The following is a 17,203-nucleotide window of genomic DNA, read 5'->3' on the forward strand; positions in this document are numbered from 1 at the left end:
ATTTATGTCCTTACTCCATTTTGTATTTGTTTTTGTGTGTTTGGTGTGCAACATGGATCCTGCTTAATATGCATGCGTGTGGAAATGTCATTTTCCCAAGACCATTTATTGAAGAGACCGTTCTTTCCCCATCCAATGGACTTAACACCCTTGTCAAAATTCAGCTGATCAGCAATGTTTGAGTTTATTTCTGAACTCGCACTTCTATTCCATTGGCCAGTGTGTCTGTTGTTTTGATTACTGTAGCTACCCAATATATTTTAAAATCAGGAAGTGTGGGTCCTCCTACTTTGTTCATTTCTTTTAACTATATATAATAGCTACTGGAGTCCTCTTGCCACTCCATATAAAATTGAATATCGCCCCCCCCACCCCCATAAAAAATTCAAATAGTAGACCAATAGTATAGACAAATTTGCAAAGTTTAGTGAATTTAGACTTTTAATCAGAGTTTTCCTTCAGCATGTTTCTGAGAGGACCACTCCGTTGATAGATCAGCATTTTGATGCTCATGCCAGGGGAAGAAATCAACAGGTCAAAGAAGACCAACCAAAGTTACAAACTTGTTTAAGAAAATGGCTTTTGACTAGATGACAAACCAAACCCCTGTCATCCCATCACTTCTGCCTCATGCTGAAAATCTTGACTGGAGCAGACAGCCTCATCTTTCCCTCAGGGATGGGCTGGTGGGTTTGAACCACTGACCTGATATTCCTGTTAGTGGTCTAATGGTTACCCAACATTGCAACCAGGGCTCCTTGACACTATGAAGGGGCATCAAAAAGTTCATAGAAAAACTCCATTCTTTTAATTCCATTTTCCCACAATTTTACAAAAAGTACCCTTGTATCCATATTGGGTTATAAATGAATGGGGTAAGTATAATTAACTAAACAAAATTTATCAGATATGCTATGAGACACTCAAACACTAAACATTTCTCTTTGGCGATGATATAGACCGGTCAAGCATTAGAGGCAATAATTGTCAGTTAGGATAAAGTTGCTTTAGCATGCACTTATTTGGAATCAATCTACAATCATAGTTGGCTTGAAGTGGCTCTAACTATCTTCCTGACACTCTACCAAGTTCAGCCTCCTGGAATTAGGAATGTGGTGGTTTCAGAAACACGCTCCTAATTAAAATAATAACAGTTTACTCTGATTGAATGGGCATTATCTAATTAAATACTTATAATAATCTTAAGAGATTGGCGATTGACACCCAACAATTATTCCCTTTGTGGAAACAACAATTCCTTGTTGAGTATCCACTTGATGCCACTTGCTGACCTGAGGCAATGACCAACACTTCTTTCCGGGGCTCACATTCTAGAAGCTACTGTTTCCTAGCATTGATCCAGGTGCTCAGGCAGAATCTCTGCTCTCAGGAAAAGAAATGTATGTACACTGTCAGAGTAAGAGCAGTCCTTATATTCATGAGGGAAACCGAATCAGAGAAGTCATGGATTTGCCTAACGCCACACAGTTGTGGATCCAAGAAATAAATCTGCGCTTTCTGACCACAAAAACCCTACTTTTTATCACTACAGAAATGCAGCTTTCAAAGAAATATGGCTTTTTATACACATTAATTGTCCATAGCCTGAACAAAGCCTTGAATATAAATGGACTATTTTAAACATGAGGGACCTGGTGGTGTAGTGGTCATGGGTTGGGCTGCTAACCTCAAGGTCAACAGTTCAAAGCCACCAGCTGCTCCACAGAAGAAAGATGAGGATTTCTACTCCTGTAAAGAGTTAGTCTTGGAAACCCACAGGGCAGTTCTACACTATCCTATAGGGTCACCATGAGTTGGAATTGACTTGATGGCAGTGATTTTCATTTTGTTATTTTTTAGCATATATAGATGTCACTGTAATTAATCTAATAATACCACTTTTGTCATTGTATTTTCTCAATCAATAAATAGTAAAGGTACAAGTACCACCCAGAAGAGATTGTGCCTTTTTGAAATTTAAAACCTTGGAAAGCTGGTGCCCTGGTGGCACAGTGGGCTGTGCACTGGGCTTCTCCCTGAAGGTGAGTGGTTTGAAACCGGCAGCCACCTCCTGGGGGAAAGACGAGGCTTTCTAGTCCTATAAAGAGTCAGAGTCTCCGAACCCCCCATGTAATTCTTCTGTTAAATTCCCATTAAGCCTCAAATGATGTATACTAGCTGTTTGTGATAGAAGGAAGATGAAGACAAAATGTGTTCGGTTCCACGTCATTCTGTCATTCTTGATACGCATGAGCCGTGACACCTTTTGTTCCCGCACCCACCTGTTCCAGCAACTCTGCATTGGAAACGCGCTGGCTGCCCCTCCGAAGTGACGGTGTCCTGAAGCGGGGTGACGATGGTAGGTGGGTACACTGGCATTTCCTGATCGGGAGACACGACTTCTGGAACTTCAGAGAGAGAGAGAGAGGGCGCGCTTTAGAACCATCATGATTAAATCACCTTCCAGAATGCCCCCAGCGCGGGCATCCGGATTGCTCTTAATTTAGTTCCCAGCAGAGTCCCTCTGTGGTTGGGCAGCAGCCCGCATTTCGTGAGCCCCAAGTTGTATTTTCAAGGCCCGGAGGAGTTCAAGAAGCCAGTATCTTAGGTTGTCTGTAAGGGGGACTAGTGTGCATGTCTACCTTCCACGGACAGGGACGCCGAGGTCGTGGCGACGCCGTAGTCGTTCCTGGCCTCACAGGTGTAGACGGCTGCGTCCTCCGGGAAGGCTTCGATGAGCAGCAGCGTGTACTCTTGCCCATCGTGGAGGAACTTGCACTTGAAGCCCGTGGAGAGCAGCCGCTCTTCCTTGTACCAGGAGATCTTGGGCTGCGGCCTGCCGGCCACGACGGCACAGAAGCGGGCGGGCTTGCCGGCGGCCACGGTCAGCGGCTGCAGTTCCTGCAGCACCTGGGGCGGCTCCGGAGCTGGAAGCCAAGAGAAGCGGCGCCGGTGAAGGAGGGCGGGGGCACGGGGACCCCGCAAACCCAGCGCCCCTTTGTTGCTGCGGGGCTTCGAGGCTCCGAAACCACACGGTGGGATAGAGACGCGTCATTTGCCAGATTAGAACATTGGTTGTGATGAGAAGAAGAACTCATTTGGCATTTTGGCTCTAGTAATTAATAGAGGGCAATGCTTTCAGGAAGAAAGAGAATTTTGTGATTCGGGGTAGGGGGCCAGCTAGGAGTGCTGAGAGCCCCTACATAACCCTGACTACCTTGACTGGGGTAGCATTTGGGGGATTTAAAAAATTCCCAAACAACCTCCACACACACTCATGTTTTTAAGGGCGTTTGAGTAGATGATAATATGGTGAGGCGACTCATTTCATTCAGGTGTGTTTTGCAAATATTTGTACCCTTTGAAGGGGCTTCCAAGAGTTGGCTGGGGGGGAAATGGGACTGACAGAAAGAGGAACTTTCTGACTGATGCTGGGAAGCCCCTGGTAGATCTCAGGGTCATCTCATTGTGCGCAAAGGCCGGAGAGTGGGGTCCGTCAATGAGGAAGAAGCAGATGAACACCCTCAAAGTCTAGTTCAGTAGTTCTCAACCTGTGGGTCGTGACCCCTTTCACAGGGGTCTTCTCCAGATTCATAACAGTAACAAAATGACCGTGATGCAGTAGCAACGAAAATAATTTTATGGTTGGCCGGGGGTGGGGGTTGGTGGGGGGGTGGGGGGGTGGTCACCACAACATGAGGAACTGTATTAAAGGGTCGCAGGCATTAGGAAGGTTGAGAACCACTGGTCTAGTTACATCTATTAGATAGGTACGAAAATTCAGTGCTCCTGTATGCCAATGAAAATATACCAGTCATGTTATGATGACTGAATAGACAGAGGATCGAGGAACAGGAAACATCCATGTCTGAAGGTTTAGATATTTCTTTAGAGAACGTTATTGCTCCGTGCCTCAGTTTCTCCCGCAGGAACCACATGGCAGTTCGAACCCACCCAGTGGCTCTGTGGGACAAAGCTCTGCCGTTCAATTCCCATAAAGATTAGAGCCTAGAAGACCCTTTGGGAAGCAGGTCTACTTGCTCATAGGAGTTGGTATCGACTCGGAAATATCTAACAATGCCACAAAGATACCACAACTGTTAGGTCTTCCAGGTGAGATCATTCAACAATATGGTTCCTATTTGTGAACCGCAAGATGACCCCGGTGTTCCTGACTTCATCCCAGGTGTGTCCTGTTCAAACAAATATGGCCTGAGACAAGGACAGGGAATATGGTTTTCCAGCATCAAATTTAGCTCTAAGGCAGGGGTCCTCAAACGTTTTAAACAGGGGGTGGGCGCAGTTCACTGTCCCTCAGACTGTTGGAGGGCCGGACTATCGTTTAAAAAAAAACCATGAACAAATTCCTATGCACGCTGCACATATCTTATTTTGAAGTAAAAAAACAAACTGGGCAAAAGCACCAGATAAATGTCCTCGACGGGCCGCATGTGGCCCGTGGGCAGTAGTTTGAGGACCCCTGCTCTAAGGTTTCTAATTAGGTGGGTTGTTGGGTTTCCACGGGCACTGTTACATACAAGGCTCTGCAGGAGTAACTGAGAGCACGAGCATTCCCTTACCCAAATCAGAGCTCCCGGCTCAGAGCTTGGGGCAAAGACTATCAAGGCATTGACTTTGTCTCTAAGGTTCAAGGCAGAGGAGACCCTTGTGGTCTCCAGGCACTCCACACTGAGGCCTGGAAATGCCCTGTTGCTTGGTGGTGATGCCAGTACTTAAGCGCCGAGGGTCTGGATGAGAACTAAACGTTTAACGCTTGCTGTACCTCATTTGGAGAATATCATAACTGACACACAGTAGATATTCAATAGAGTTGTTCAAGGCAGTCAGGGACCAGCGCCTAGGTGTTTTCTGGAAATTACATTCCAACAGTTCCATGAACAACTTCCCGTCTTAGATAGAATGAGAACAGCTCTGTGGAGCCACACGAGTGTCTGGGGTTCATGATAAATTGCATAGAAATGGCCAGAACTTTAGTGCCCTGAAAGAGGAGGTTTACTTCAAATGGATCCACAAATACTATGTTATAATCTCTACCTACCATTGACGTAGAGTGTAACAGAGCTCCTATTTCTTCCTGCCACAAAAGTGTATTCGCCTGCATCACTGTGTCTGGTCTCAGAGATAAACATCCGGTGGATTCTTCTCTCCACTACATACTGGTGTCGTTCTTGAATTTGGAAATTGATTTCAATGCCATCTTTATACCAATGAGCATCCACATCATCTTCATTGACCTCGAACTCCACGACCGCCCGTTGTTTCTCAATGACCTGTTCATAGAACAACATAAAAAGAAAACTGAAGCCCTCATTCCCTTTCAGTTAGCCTGTTTCCAAAACGACGTTGGAAGGGCAGGCAAAACCTACACCCGAGGCTACTACAGACTGGCTGGAGACAGCATGCTCTGAGTTTCCCCACCTAGTCTTGAACAAGTGGTACGCAGGCGTCTTTGGTAGACCACATGCTTACGTATGCACTGAGGACACAAAGCAACAGCAGTCTCATCTGTAAATATGTGCTTCTCAATGAACAAAGGAAACCTTGACAATTTACATCTGTGGGCTCTTGATTATTTACAAAGCCGTTTAATTTCCTGGGTTATGAACTAATAACCTTGTGGGCACGGCAGGGATTATTAGGATTATTATCATTATTTTAAAAGTAAAGAAACTGAGTGAGGCTCAGAATTGGAAAATAAAGGATGGAAAACATATCTCAGTTGTCTGAATCTTCATGTCAATGCTTATTCACCATGTCATGGAGTGTAGGGCCTATCTATCACATCTCGTTTTCCTAGCATGAGCAATTTGATGAAGCAAATATCAAATGATATTTCTCTTCCCTCATTACCATCACCATGTTATCCAGGGAAGGTTGGTACCCATGAAAACAATCTCTGCGAATGTGTTAGTGAACAAATGTGTTAGCATCTTGGCTAGGATGCTGGTGAAACAATTCCCAGCAAGTGTTCCCAGTGACAAAGTCTCCCCGGAGGTGTTTGGAGGGAATGCCAGAGAATGACTATGCCTTAACTGGCATAGATACAGGGACATGACAATTTAAATTCTAGCTCTTTTCCGGTTGGTGCTGTTTGGCAAGTAGCCATTTATTAGACAGTGGATTTTCTACAGTTGCTCTAATTATTTAGACAGCTGTTATGGACACTCAGAGTCCCTAAATGAATGAGAACTGTGAGCTAATTGTTACCAGGACAAGAATCTGTAAACCAGCAGGGATCAGTTGATGAAATCTTTAAGAGATGGTGGCTGAAATGAAAAATAATTAAACTAGAGTACCAAGGATGATGGCCTACTGATAACTTCCATACTGATTCAATGTGCGTACAAACCTGGACCTCCTTTTTAATACTTCGGATGCGAACGTCTCTCCCCTCTACAAAGAGATTAGCAGTGGACATGTTGCCTCCTGCTACCACTGTGTACTGCCCGGCATCGGACATTCGGGTGGTTGGGATGAAAAGGCGGTGGACGTATTTCTCCTTCTGGATCATTATCCTAGGGATGAAATGGAGGGTGACATGTAGTGTCTGATATCTCAAAGGAAACAGAGAGCCAATGGCAAGGAGCAAGACAAAACGGTTCACCTATCAGCGAGCTGCAGTTCCTGGCCCTCTTTCATCCACTGAACAGTGATGTCAGGCTCAGAAACTTCACATTCAAACATCGCTCGCTTCTTCTCCAGAACCTTAATGTCCTTGATGTGTTTCCTAAATTCTATATGGCGAGCTGAAAAGCAGAACACAAACGGAGTTCATATTTTCACAATTTCATTGAGGTAGGAGTCTGATTCCACACAATGCAGCCATTTAAATATACAATCGATGGCTTTCCATGTACTCAGGGTTAAAAAACCATCAGCACAATCAATTTTAGAACATTCTCACGGCCCCCCAAGGAGCTCTCACAGCCCTTCTCCCCATCACAGCCTAGCCTCACGTTCCTACCCTGGGTCCTCGCAAGCACTAGTCTTTGGTCTATTCCAGACATTTCATATAAAGAGACCGCTATGTGGTCTTTCTTAATTGGCTTCTTTATTCAACATAATATTCACCCAATGGTCACCTGTATCCATCCTTCATTTCGTGTCCTTGCTGTGAAATATCCCATTGAATGGGTGTCTCACCCTGTTTTACCTCTCCTCCATCCTCCATTCGGTGGACGGGTTGGCTGACATTGTAATTAGTGTGTCTGGCTTTATGGCTATGACAAGTGGGACCCCGTACCTTCCACGTGGAGGGTGGCTGTCGATGTGGCTTTCCCAGCCACAAACGTGTAGTCAGCAGCATCACCGAAATGCACATTCCGGATGTTCAGGGAGTGTGTGAGCTTTTTGGTTCTCATCTGGCATCTGTCAGTTGATTTGATCTCCACCCCATTCTTTAGCCATTTGTAAGAGATGCCTTCGTAGTTCACCGTCACTTCAAAGGTAATGGTGTCTTTTTCTTCCGCATTGATATCTCTCAGCATCGATGTAATCATGATGGCTGCAAAGGCGGAAAGGACAGGCACTCAGGGAGACTTGAGAAACGTGACATGGATCGCACAGGCACCGAATGGCAATGCGGCACTGTCTATGTTCAACAAGGCAATTATCATTCAGAGACAGAAGTTAGGATACCACCCTTAACGCTCTGTACCGAAATGCCAACCGACAGAGGAACAGGGACGCCACCAGAGGGATACTGGGGCTGATTATGTGGTGGCCTTTCAACACTGTTCTGCTCTGGAAATTTACGTGAAAGGGAGATGCTAGTGCCCAATTCCGGGCAAGTACACAGAAGCTGTGTCTCTGAAGGAACATTGAGTATGTTAAGTGGGAGAAAGAGGAAGCATATAGGATGTAGAAAAATAATGAGCTACGGAATATCCTATGTAGCTTTTTTTAGCTTTATTTTAAAAAACTTACGGGTCACTGTCAGTGTGGCACTGACTTGGTCATTGCCACAGACAAACGTGTATTCTGCAGAGTCCTCTGTGCTGGTGTTCATGATGATCAACTGGTGGAGCTTCCCCTGCACAACTATCTTGAACTTTTCACTCATCTCAATCTCCACGCCATTCTTCAGCCACATGGAAGGGACATTGAAGTGGGACACCTCGCACTCAAAGGAGGCAGTTTTGGTCTCGGGCACCTCGATATTCTTCATGGTTTTTGTAATATGCAATGCTGGGGATAATCAGAGAGCACCCCCTTAATATACTTTACTGAAGAACATTTTAGCAACCCCACCATCCCCCCCGAAACAAATTTTGAAATCAGCGAGGACACAGGGCTTGCTGGGTGAAATGCCTGAGGGGCTGCCTGGCACTTACTCTCCACGAACAGTTTGGCTTTGCACTCCAGTTGCCCCACCACAGCCGTGTACTCCCCAGCGTCCCCGGGGGCAATGTTCTGCAGCATCAGCTTGTGGACCTTCCGCTCGGAGACCAGTCTGTGCTTGTCACTGGGCTTAATTTCCACGTTCTTGTGGAACCATTTGACTGGAACGGTGTCATGTGAGACGCTGACTTCAAAGGCAACGGTGGCATTTTCCAAGGCAGTCACATCCTTTGGCTTTTTGATGATTTTGACGTCTAGAAAGGAAAGTGGAAGGATTCAGTGATACGGTCAACGTCACGGCAACCAAGAGTCGGCTACTCATAATGTGTTTCTGAGGCAACTTACTCTCAACGTGCAGTCTGGCACTGGCTCCCAGCCTCCCGAGCTTGAAGCCATAAACAGACTCATCGACCAGGACGCAGTTCTTAATCCTCAGAGAGTAGAGTGTTCCTTTGACGGAGATATCGTACTTGTCATTGGATTGCAGCAAAACCCCATTTTTGATCCACTGGACACCTTTGATCTCTGGGTGGGTGAGCTCCACCGCGAAAACAGCATCCTGCGTCTCCGTCACGGTGAGGTTCTTCAGCGTCTTCTTAATTTTGACAGCTGAAGGCAGATGGACGATGGGTTTAGAACATGAGGGTGGCATCACCAAGCAAAAGGAGTCCTCAGGGAATGAGGACCTGGTCCCCTTGTGAAATAAGCATGATTGCTGGGTGCTATGGGGTTGATTCTGACTCCCAGTGACCTTCTGTGACAAAGCAGGACGACCTTATAGGGTTTTCCTGGATAGACTTGTGTTGTTGTGTAATTGTCAGGTGCTGCTGAGTCAGTTCGGACTCACAGAGACCCTCTGCGACTGGTTGTGCAGCACTTCAGTTTACAAAGACTGACATGTACGCATGCATGGTTTTTCTAGGCTTGAATGCAATCCAGCGTACAGAGCCATATTCTAATAGCTTCACACATTGGAGAAGCATGAATGAGGGGTAGGGAATGGGTGTGGCTGAAGTACTGTTCCACAGAGGAACAACTGAAGCGATGGCTTGTCCACTTAAACACATCTGATAAGCAATGTGGCAGAATATGTATGTGGCTCAGAAAGAAAGTTTGGAGAATTTATAAATGCTTCTATAAAAGGAAGATTGATGACATCCAAAAAAGACTTGACATTTGACTTTGGAAACGGTAACTTAAGAACGCCATGTGATCTGAATTAGAGAAAACGTCTTTTCTCACTGACCTTCAACTTTGAGTTTGGCAGATGTTTTGGAGGTGGCCACCCTGTAGGTGTACTCTCCAATATCGTCTAATTTGGTGACAGGGATGATAAGTCTCCGTTTGTGACCATCCGATTCACTTCTGGTGTTGTGACTCAGCGGTAGATGCCGGCCATCCTTCAACCACTCGCCTTCTGAATCGGGGTTGGCCACTTCACACTCAAACACAGCTTCCTGGGACTCAGCCACTGTCAGATCTGTGAGTGGCTTGGAGATCGCTCCTCCTGTGGATCAAAAGAAGTGCCAGTGTGAGCCTCTTGAAAATATGCATCCGCTAAAGACTTCTTTGCACCAAACGCAACCAAATCCACTGCCGTCAAATGTACACAGGGCAAAGCAGAACTGCCCCATTGCCCTTCCCTTTCTCTCTCAGAGCTCCTGGTGGGTTCAAACCACTGACCTTTGGGTTAGCAGCTGAGCATTTTAACCACTGAGTCACCAAGACTCCGTATTTGCACAATTAGATATAAAGTATTAAAACATGATTCAGAACATTCTAAAATATTAATAAAATTAATTTGACCTATATTGAAAAGGAGCCACTGAAATCCCTGATTCTAAATGTGAAAGATGATAACCATGAAAAACACTGGAAATCAGGAAACTTTTGCACAAGAAAGTAAATTGTCAATTCCAAATTCTCAACACCATGCATTCCATGTGAATGGCCTCTGTCTCAATTCTTATTTACCTCAAATACATCCTAAGGATTGTTTCTTTAGAATATGTATAGTATTTCATTTAAAAATTTGTAAATTTGCTGAGCAAAATTTCCAAATCACCCGTTTCTTTAAGATTAGGGATGACTGTACACTAAGGAGCCTATGTGAATAAGTGTCGTCTCTCTGTAAAATCTTGCCTCATCATCCCCAATCCCATCATCCACTGTCCAAAATATCTACTGCTTCAACTAGTCAGTTGCTTATGAATGTGTCCCTCCTTAAATTGTGAATTGATCAAGAATAAACACTATGCTGTACTCATTTCTGTACCCGAGCTCCTAGCCGTATCTGGCCTGTAGTCCCAAAGTCAAAGTCATTGCCTCTGAGTAAATTCTAACTCACTGCGATCCTACAGGGCAGGGTAGAACTGCCTCTGTGGGTTTCTGAGACTAATTCTTTAGAGGAGTAAACAATTATCTCTTCATCTTTTTTTGGTAGTATCATATATACTCGAGTATAAGCCAAGTATTTCAGCACATTTTTAATGCAGTTTTTGTGGTAAAATTAGGTGCCTCAGCTGATATTTGGGTTGGCTTATACTTGAGTATATATGGGACTTAAAAAATGTTGGGTGAAATCACATAGGGGCACAGATTTGTCTTATTTTCAGATATTAAAAATAAGCCATTTGTCATAAATGCCTCAGAGAACAGAATCTGAAAAAAACATTTTTGAAGTCTTTTCATGGTCAAAGTTTCTGAGGAAATCAGCATATGATAAAATATAAGCCATAAAACTTTCCTATCAAATAAGACTCACCATTACCATATGTCTTGCTTATAGAGCAGGTGTCATAGGTATCAAGATAGGTTTCATCTGAGTACAATAACCCAGTTCCTCACGACTTACGCTGTGAGGCATCAACACATTTAATGACAACTCCTAACTCTGCTCCTTGGCAATTGGGTTACACATTTGAACCGTCATTTGAGAGTGAAGGATTTCTGCCGAATGAGAATGGCCTTTCACTTCATGTCAATAAGAAAGACACAGGTACATCGAAGGGCATTAAACGTTTTTTAAAAAGTATTTGTAAAAACCATGAAGGGAACAAAAGAAAAGTTAAAGAATTTAGAGTGTTCGAAAAAGAAATAAATATTTAAAACACCAAATTGAAATGAAACTTATTCAAACAGTAGGACAAGTCTTCCGTCATGTACGGTAGAGTACAATATACTGAGAGTAGCAAGAAGAAATTCCAGCGTGCACATGCTCCTGTGCTTGAGAACAGGGAATAAGTATGGATACGACAAGGACCTTTAAATAAGCACACGGACAATGATGCTGAGGAGGCTGGAGGGGGAAGAGGTGTTGTACAAACGGGGAGCCACAGGAAGGCTGCAAAGAGATGATGGTTCAGATTGATTCAGAACAACATTTGGAATTTAGGGAAGCCGGGGCGCTGGAGAGAGGGTATTATTCCCTCCGCAGAAGCAGAGAGGTATGGAGCTGGGGAACCAAGGGGAATTTGAAGAGGGCTGGACCACCGTGAACAGCATCTCAAACGAAAACCACCACCTCACATAAGCATTAAGCTACATAGACCAACCTGCCACGGTGAGTTTTCCAGACGTCATATTTTCTCCAGCATAAAACGTGTATTCTCCTTCATCATCTTTCATCATATTTAGGACTGTCAGCTTATATATTTTCCCATGGGCTTCGATCTTAAATTTAGAACTGGGCTTGATTTCCTTGCCCTTAAAATTCCATAGGACATCAATTCCTGAATGGGACAGCTCAACCTCAGAGACCACGTTTTGGGTTTCTGTACAGGTCCGGTCCTGAAGGCCTCGGATGATTTTAATTTCTGGGGACAAAATAACGACCTGGTTATGATGACGCCGGGGAAGGCTGAACCTTTAATTAATGATTAGGTAGCTGGAAGAACCCTTACTTTCTACAGAGAGATTACAGCTTGTTTCCACTCTGCCAACCATCAGCTTGTAGGGCCCTTCATCTGATGCGTGAGTCCGGTTAATCACCAGGCGCTGCTTTGTCCCCTTGACGATGGCTTGCACCCGGTCATCTGGCTTGATCTGCTCCTCGTTTAAGTACCATTTCACAGAAGTCACATCAGGCACTGAGACCTTACACTCGAGCACAGCCTTGGTCCCCTCAAGCACGTTGACATCTTTGAGAGGCGTCACCACATCGACACCTGCAAAGCCACACACACAAAGTAAGGTTGAGCATCACATCCACTTTAACTCTCTGCTCCTTAGGATTCTCCATCTCACGGGACCAGGGCCACGTAAAACGATGCGCCTGCACTCACTGTAAACAGAGACTCGCCCACTGGTCGAAAGCCCCAGGGCTGGGATGGTGAAGGAGTAGTTTCCAGCGTCTTCCTTAGTCATGTCTTCGATGAGCAGCATGTGTGACTGCTTGTCGATCACCACGTGAACCCGGTCACTGGGCTGCACTTCCTGGCCATCTTTCATCCAGACGCCGTCCACATTTTCTAAGGAGACTTTAACTTCAAGCTGAACGATGTCACCCTCGCAGACCTTTTGATCACTGAGTCCTTGGAGGATAGCAATAGGACGGGCTGTGGAAAAGGCAGAAAAGGAAGTTATGAATGCTTGCTTGTTTGTTTACAATGAGCTGGAATTATGCTCCCTGGAGGCGGTGGGAAGACTTACGTTTCATCTTTAGTTTACAGCTTGTCTGTTTCCCATCGATGACAAAGCTGTATTCTCCCTGATCCTCTTTGGTCACATCTTTGACCGTGAGGTTCTGACGTCCACGGCGAGATGTGATTGTGTATTTGCCATTGGATTTAAGCTCCACGTCGTTATGATACCATTTGCCTTCTATGTTTTCAGGGGAGACGATGCACTCTAACTCTCCTGAAAATGATTCTGGAACTTCTATGTCCTGAAGTTCCTTCACAAACTCAACAACCGCACCTGAGAGAGAAGAGGAGGAGGAAGTGATCTCGGCAAGTTTTGCATGTAGGCTTTGCAGAGAGACGACCCCGTACATGTATCTTATCTCCCGATAGAACCAGGAACAATGTTCTGAATGTCTACCTCCTGATGAATGGGCATCTACATGTCCAATAAAAGAAGTTACTATTTCAGTTCTAAAGTGTGTTTTGAAAACAGTGAGTTATGCTATGCAGAAAAACCTGTGGAGGCCAGAATTGACAACATTGCCGTGTTTTCTGGGTCTCACAGGTTCCCTGTGACAGGGTGCAGTCTGACCAGTTTTCTCTTGCTTGTTTTAGTGGCACGTATTCATATTTACCTCCCCTGACAGGTCTCTGCCTTACACAGGTTCAGGGTTTTTTAGGCTTTACACAAGTTTTAATTTCAACAGAAGTTAAAATTGGAGAGCGCTCACACAATTCTAGCTCCAAGCTAAGAACAATTAATTCTTATGATGTGGCCCTGCTTGATGCTCGTCCGCAGGAAGAGGTCACTGAAGAGATGGGTGCTACAGCCAAGCATGGTGAAGAAACTAGATGGTGCTCGGGTATCCGAAAGAACAGTGTCGGGGGTTGTGGGGTGGTGTCTTAAAGGCTTGTCTTAAAACAAGCAGACATCTAATGAGGCATCAACTAAATCCACCTGGAAGAAGCACAGCAGTCTGTGATCCAAGGATGGTAAATAATAAAATCCAAATCCAAAGGAGGGAATGGTGTCCAAGATTAAATTATGAACACCCAGTTTGCAGATGGGTGACAGTGGAAGCCCAAAATCCATGTTCAGAGTCCTCACATCAATTAATCCTTCAGGGAATTTCCTCTGACTATTGTCAAAGGATGTGATCAGTCTTGCTATCAGACAGAGGGCATTGTAAAATCTATTATGGGAGATGCATTTAGGTTAAAATGTAATAGCTTATCATTTTATCTCCTTTTCGACCTATTCTAAAATTGTTTCAGGTTTTTAGTACTTTCTTGATTGAGGTTTTTCTAATATGTGTCTAGTCATTGCTCTTTTTTGTTTGTTTGTTTACTTCCTGTCTATGTTTTGTATGATTCTCTGTTTATAAAATCCAGGATAGGAAGACAATACAGAGACAATAACTGGCTTGATAATTGCCTAGGGGCCTGGCAGGGAAGGATGGTGGGAAACTGGAAGCTAACCCCAGTGACCGAGAGAAGGAAATGTTCTGGAATGGACTGTGGTGATGCTGGCACACATCTTCCTAGAGTGATTGAATGATTAAATAGCATATATGAAGTATATGGCAGTAACACTATTAAAAATTCCAAATTGTCAATATTCTAAATGAAGAATATAAATTCACGATTTTTGCTATCCCCAATGCCCAAACAATTATTTTCAGGATAGGAAAACCACATAGTGAATTTTGTCCCACACCAAGGCGGGCTTGAAAGCGGAAGGAAACAATGAAGACATCAGCCATTACCTTCCACAATGAGTTTGGCTGTCGTTTTTACATTTTCATCCTCCACAAGTACACAGCTGTAGTCTTCAGCATCAGAGGTGTCGATGGTCAGTACAGAAAGGAAGTGGACCTTTCTGTCAGAGTGCATCCTGTACTTTTCGCCCGTCTCGAGCTCCACCCCGTCTTTAAACCATTTCACTTTGACAAATGGCTCCGAGGTTTCACATTCAAAGGTTGCCATGGTGTCTTTTTCCTTAGCAACAACATCCTGTAATTCTTGTGTGAAAGTGATCAATTGCTTGGCTACAAGGGGAAAAAAAATCACATTATATTATTCCATTCACAATTTGAGTAATGAGAATAGGGGAAGAAAAAAGAAAAAGAATTCAGCCCTGGATATTCGGGGCTGAAAGGGAGCCCCACACGAGAAAGATCACGTAGTTACCTTGGACAAGCAGGAAAGCGTGGCTCGAGGTTTCTCCGGCAATATTGATGGCTTTCACCATGATGCTGGCCGAGTCCTCGGCGGTCACATCCCTAATGACCAACTCACAGACATTGTCTTCAGGCCAGTACCAGTAGATGCGGTCAGAGCGCTCGATCTTTACACCATTTTTATACCATTCACATTCAGGGTCTGGCCGCCCTACCACCCTGACCCGGAAGTGTGCATCAGCCCCTTGGCCCACTGTTTGGCTCTGAATCTTTTCAAAGATTTTGGGGGCCTCCATACTTGGACTGAGTTCAATTTTATCAGGTTTAAACGTTGGAATGGTGACTTTGCCTTCTTCCATGAGGGCTTTCTTTTCCTCTTCCGTGAGCTCTTTGGTCCAGTGGAGAAGCTCGTCTTTGGTCTTCTTCAGGAGTTCTTCGTAGGATTCGTCCTTCTTGCGAGACTTCAGCTCTACCGCCGTAATGGCTTCGTAGTAGCCCTCCTCTGTGCGGCGCTTGAATTTACTGCGCAGCTCTTCTGACTCCTCAGACACCTTTTCGTGAGTAATTCTCTCCGCCCTTTTCAGCTTCACAATTTCTTTGGTTTCAGGGGTGTCTATAGGTCTATCTTCTTTCTGCACCTCAAACTGCAGTTTCCCAGGCTCGTGGATGTGAAACTCTGGCTTTGGCTCCGGGGCTCGCCTTAGGACAGACCTAAAATCTTCCCTCTGCTGGATCTCAAGCTTTACTTTATGCTCGGTCACACCTTCCGGATTTTCTGCCGTGACCTTGACTTCACCTGTATCATAGGATTTGCAGTCCACGATGTCTAGATAATGAATGCCATCGTAGCGAACCCTGAACCTTTTGCTTTTGCGGATGAGCTGACCATTGAGATACCAGTTGACCTTGGGCTGAGGGTAGCCGGTCACTCGGCAGCGGAATCTAGCGGTCTCCCCCTCAAGGACTCTCACTGGTTCTGGGAACAAGACGATATCTGGCTTTTGCTTCTCTTTCTGATCTGTGGTTATACCAGTAAGAGCACCTTCATGAGCCATCCGCTCTAACTCTTCAATTTTCTGTAAGCCTTTTCTTCCTTCAGGCAACTGAGATTCTTCTACAAGACTTTTCTCGTCTTTGACAATCAGTGTGGCGGAGGTGTGATCTGTCCCGTACTTGTTAGTGGCTCTGCAGGTAATGATACCACTATCTCTGGAATATGCAACTGCATAATCAAGGCTGCAATACCCAAATTCATTGATCATACGGAGCCTATTGGCTGCTTCCAGTGGCTTTCCATCATGGAGCCATTCGACCACCATGGTTGGGTCACCAATTGGCGTCAGCCTGCATTCAAAGTGGGCAGGTCCAAAGCGCTTGAGTCTTAAGGAAGTGAGTTTTTTCTTAAAAAATGGCTTCTGCTGTTTCTCTTTGTCATAGAGGTCCCCCTCTTCCCATTGCTCTTGACCATATCGCAAATGGAGGGGCTCTAGTTCTGGGGCTGCGATCTCCTTTGCTCTATAGGTCCCTCGGGGGATGATTAACTTTCTCTCTGGTTCAGGCTCAGCAAATTCAACTTCAACATTTACTTTGCATCTTGTGGTGTCTCGGCCAGCTTTATTAATCGCAGTCGCAGTATACCAGGCAGAATCTTGGCTGACAGTGGAATCGATCTTAAGGGCCGCTTCTCCCCTGATTCCCTCAATTCTATAAAAAGTGAAGAAAGTGATCAATATAGAAGTCATTACTGCTCCCTTGGCTATTGAAATTGTCTAATGAGCTTGCATCTTATTAGTTTCAAGCAAACTTACCGGATTTTGGGATACTTATGGGGGACAATAATCTCACTGTTTTTCAACCACACAATGTCAGGGTTGGGGTTACCAGTGGCTCTGACTTTCATTTCAAGTCGCGAGCCTTCCTTCACATTGACATTTTTCAGTTTTTCCACAAACACTGGCTTTACTTGATGTTCCACAGCTGAAAGGGAAGGGTCACAATGTAGAGTAAGCAGGACACAAGACATATTTATAACCCAGATGA

At 44.8% G+C, this 17,203-nt stretch overlaps 1 protein-coding gene across 2 annotated transcripts in view; it reads right to left on the reverse strand.

Annotated features, from left to right (window-relative positions):
- The window catches only part of TTN (titin), a 315,644-nt gene that overhangs the window by 265,067 nt on the left and 33,374 nt on the right, over positions 1–17,203 (reverse strand). For both annotated transcript variants that reach the window (XM_045294579.1, XM_045294585.1), the window contains exons 27-43: positions 16,972–17,140; positions 15,174–16,867; positions 14,750–15,031; positions 13,012–13,278; positions 12,645–12,917; positions 12,264–12,527; positions 11,916–12,176; positions 9,608–9,868; positions 8,707–8,970; positions 8,355–8,615; positions 7,948–8,208; positions 7,265–7,525; positions 6,626–6,767; positions 6,371–6,536; positions 5,060–5,291; positions 2,643–2,927; positions 2,283–2,408 (exon numbers count right to left, since the gene is read on the reverse strand). In XM_045294579.1, the coding sequence (XP_045150514.1) occupies positions 2,283–2,408; positions 2,643–2,927; positions 5,060–5,291; positions 6,371–6,536; positions 6,626–6,767; positions 7,265–7,525; positions 7,948–8,208; positions 8,355–8,615; positions 8,707–8,970; positions 9,608–9,868; positions 11,916–12,176; positions 12,264–12,527; positions 12,645–12,917; positions 13,012–13,278; positions 14,750–15,031; positions 15,174–16,867; positions 16,972–17,140 (5,469 nt within the window). The remainder of the gene's footprint in view (positions 1–2,282; positions 2,409–2,642; positions 2,928–5,059; positions 5,292–6,370; positions 6,537–6,625; positions 6,768–7,264; positions 7,526–7,947; positions 8,209–8,354; positions 8,616–8,706; positions 8,971–9,607; positions 9,869–11,915; positions 12,177–12,263; positions 12,528–12,644; positions 12,918–13,011; positions 13,279–14,749; positions 15,032–15,173; positions 16,868–16,971; positions 17,141–17,203) is intronic.

Source organism: Echinops telfairi, unplaced genomic scaffold, assembly GCF_000313985.2.
Source record: "Echinops telfairi isolate 266 unplaced genomic scaffold, ASM31398v2 ScPeMD7_3;HRSCAF=10, whole genome shotgun sequence".
Taxonomy (NCBI): Eukaryota; Metazoa; Chordata; class Mammalia; order Afrosoricida; family Tenrecidae; genus Echinops; species Echinops telfairi.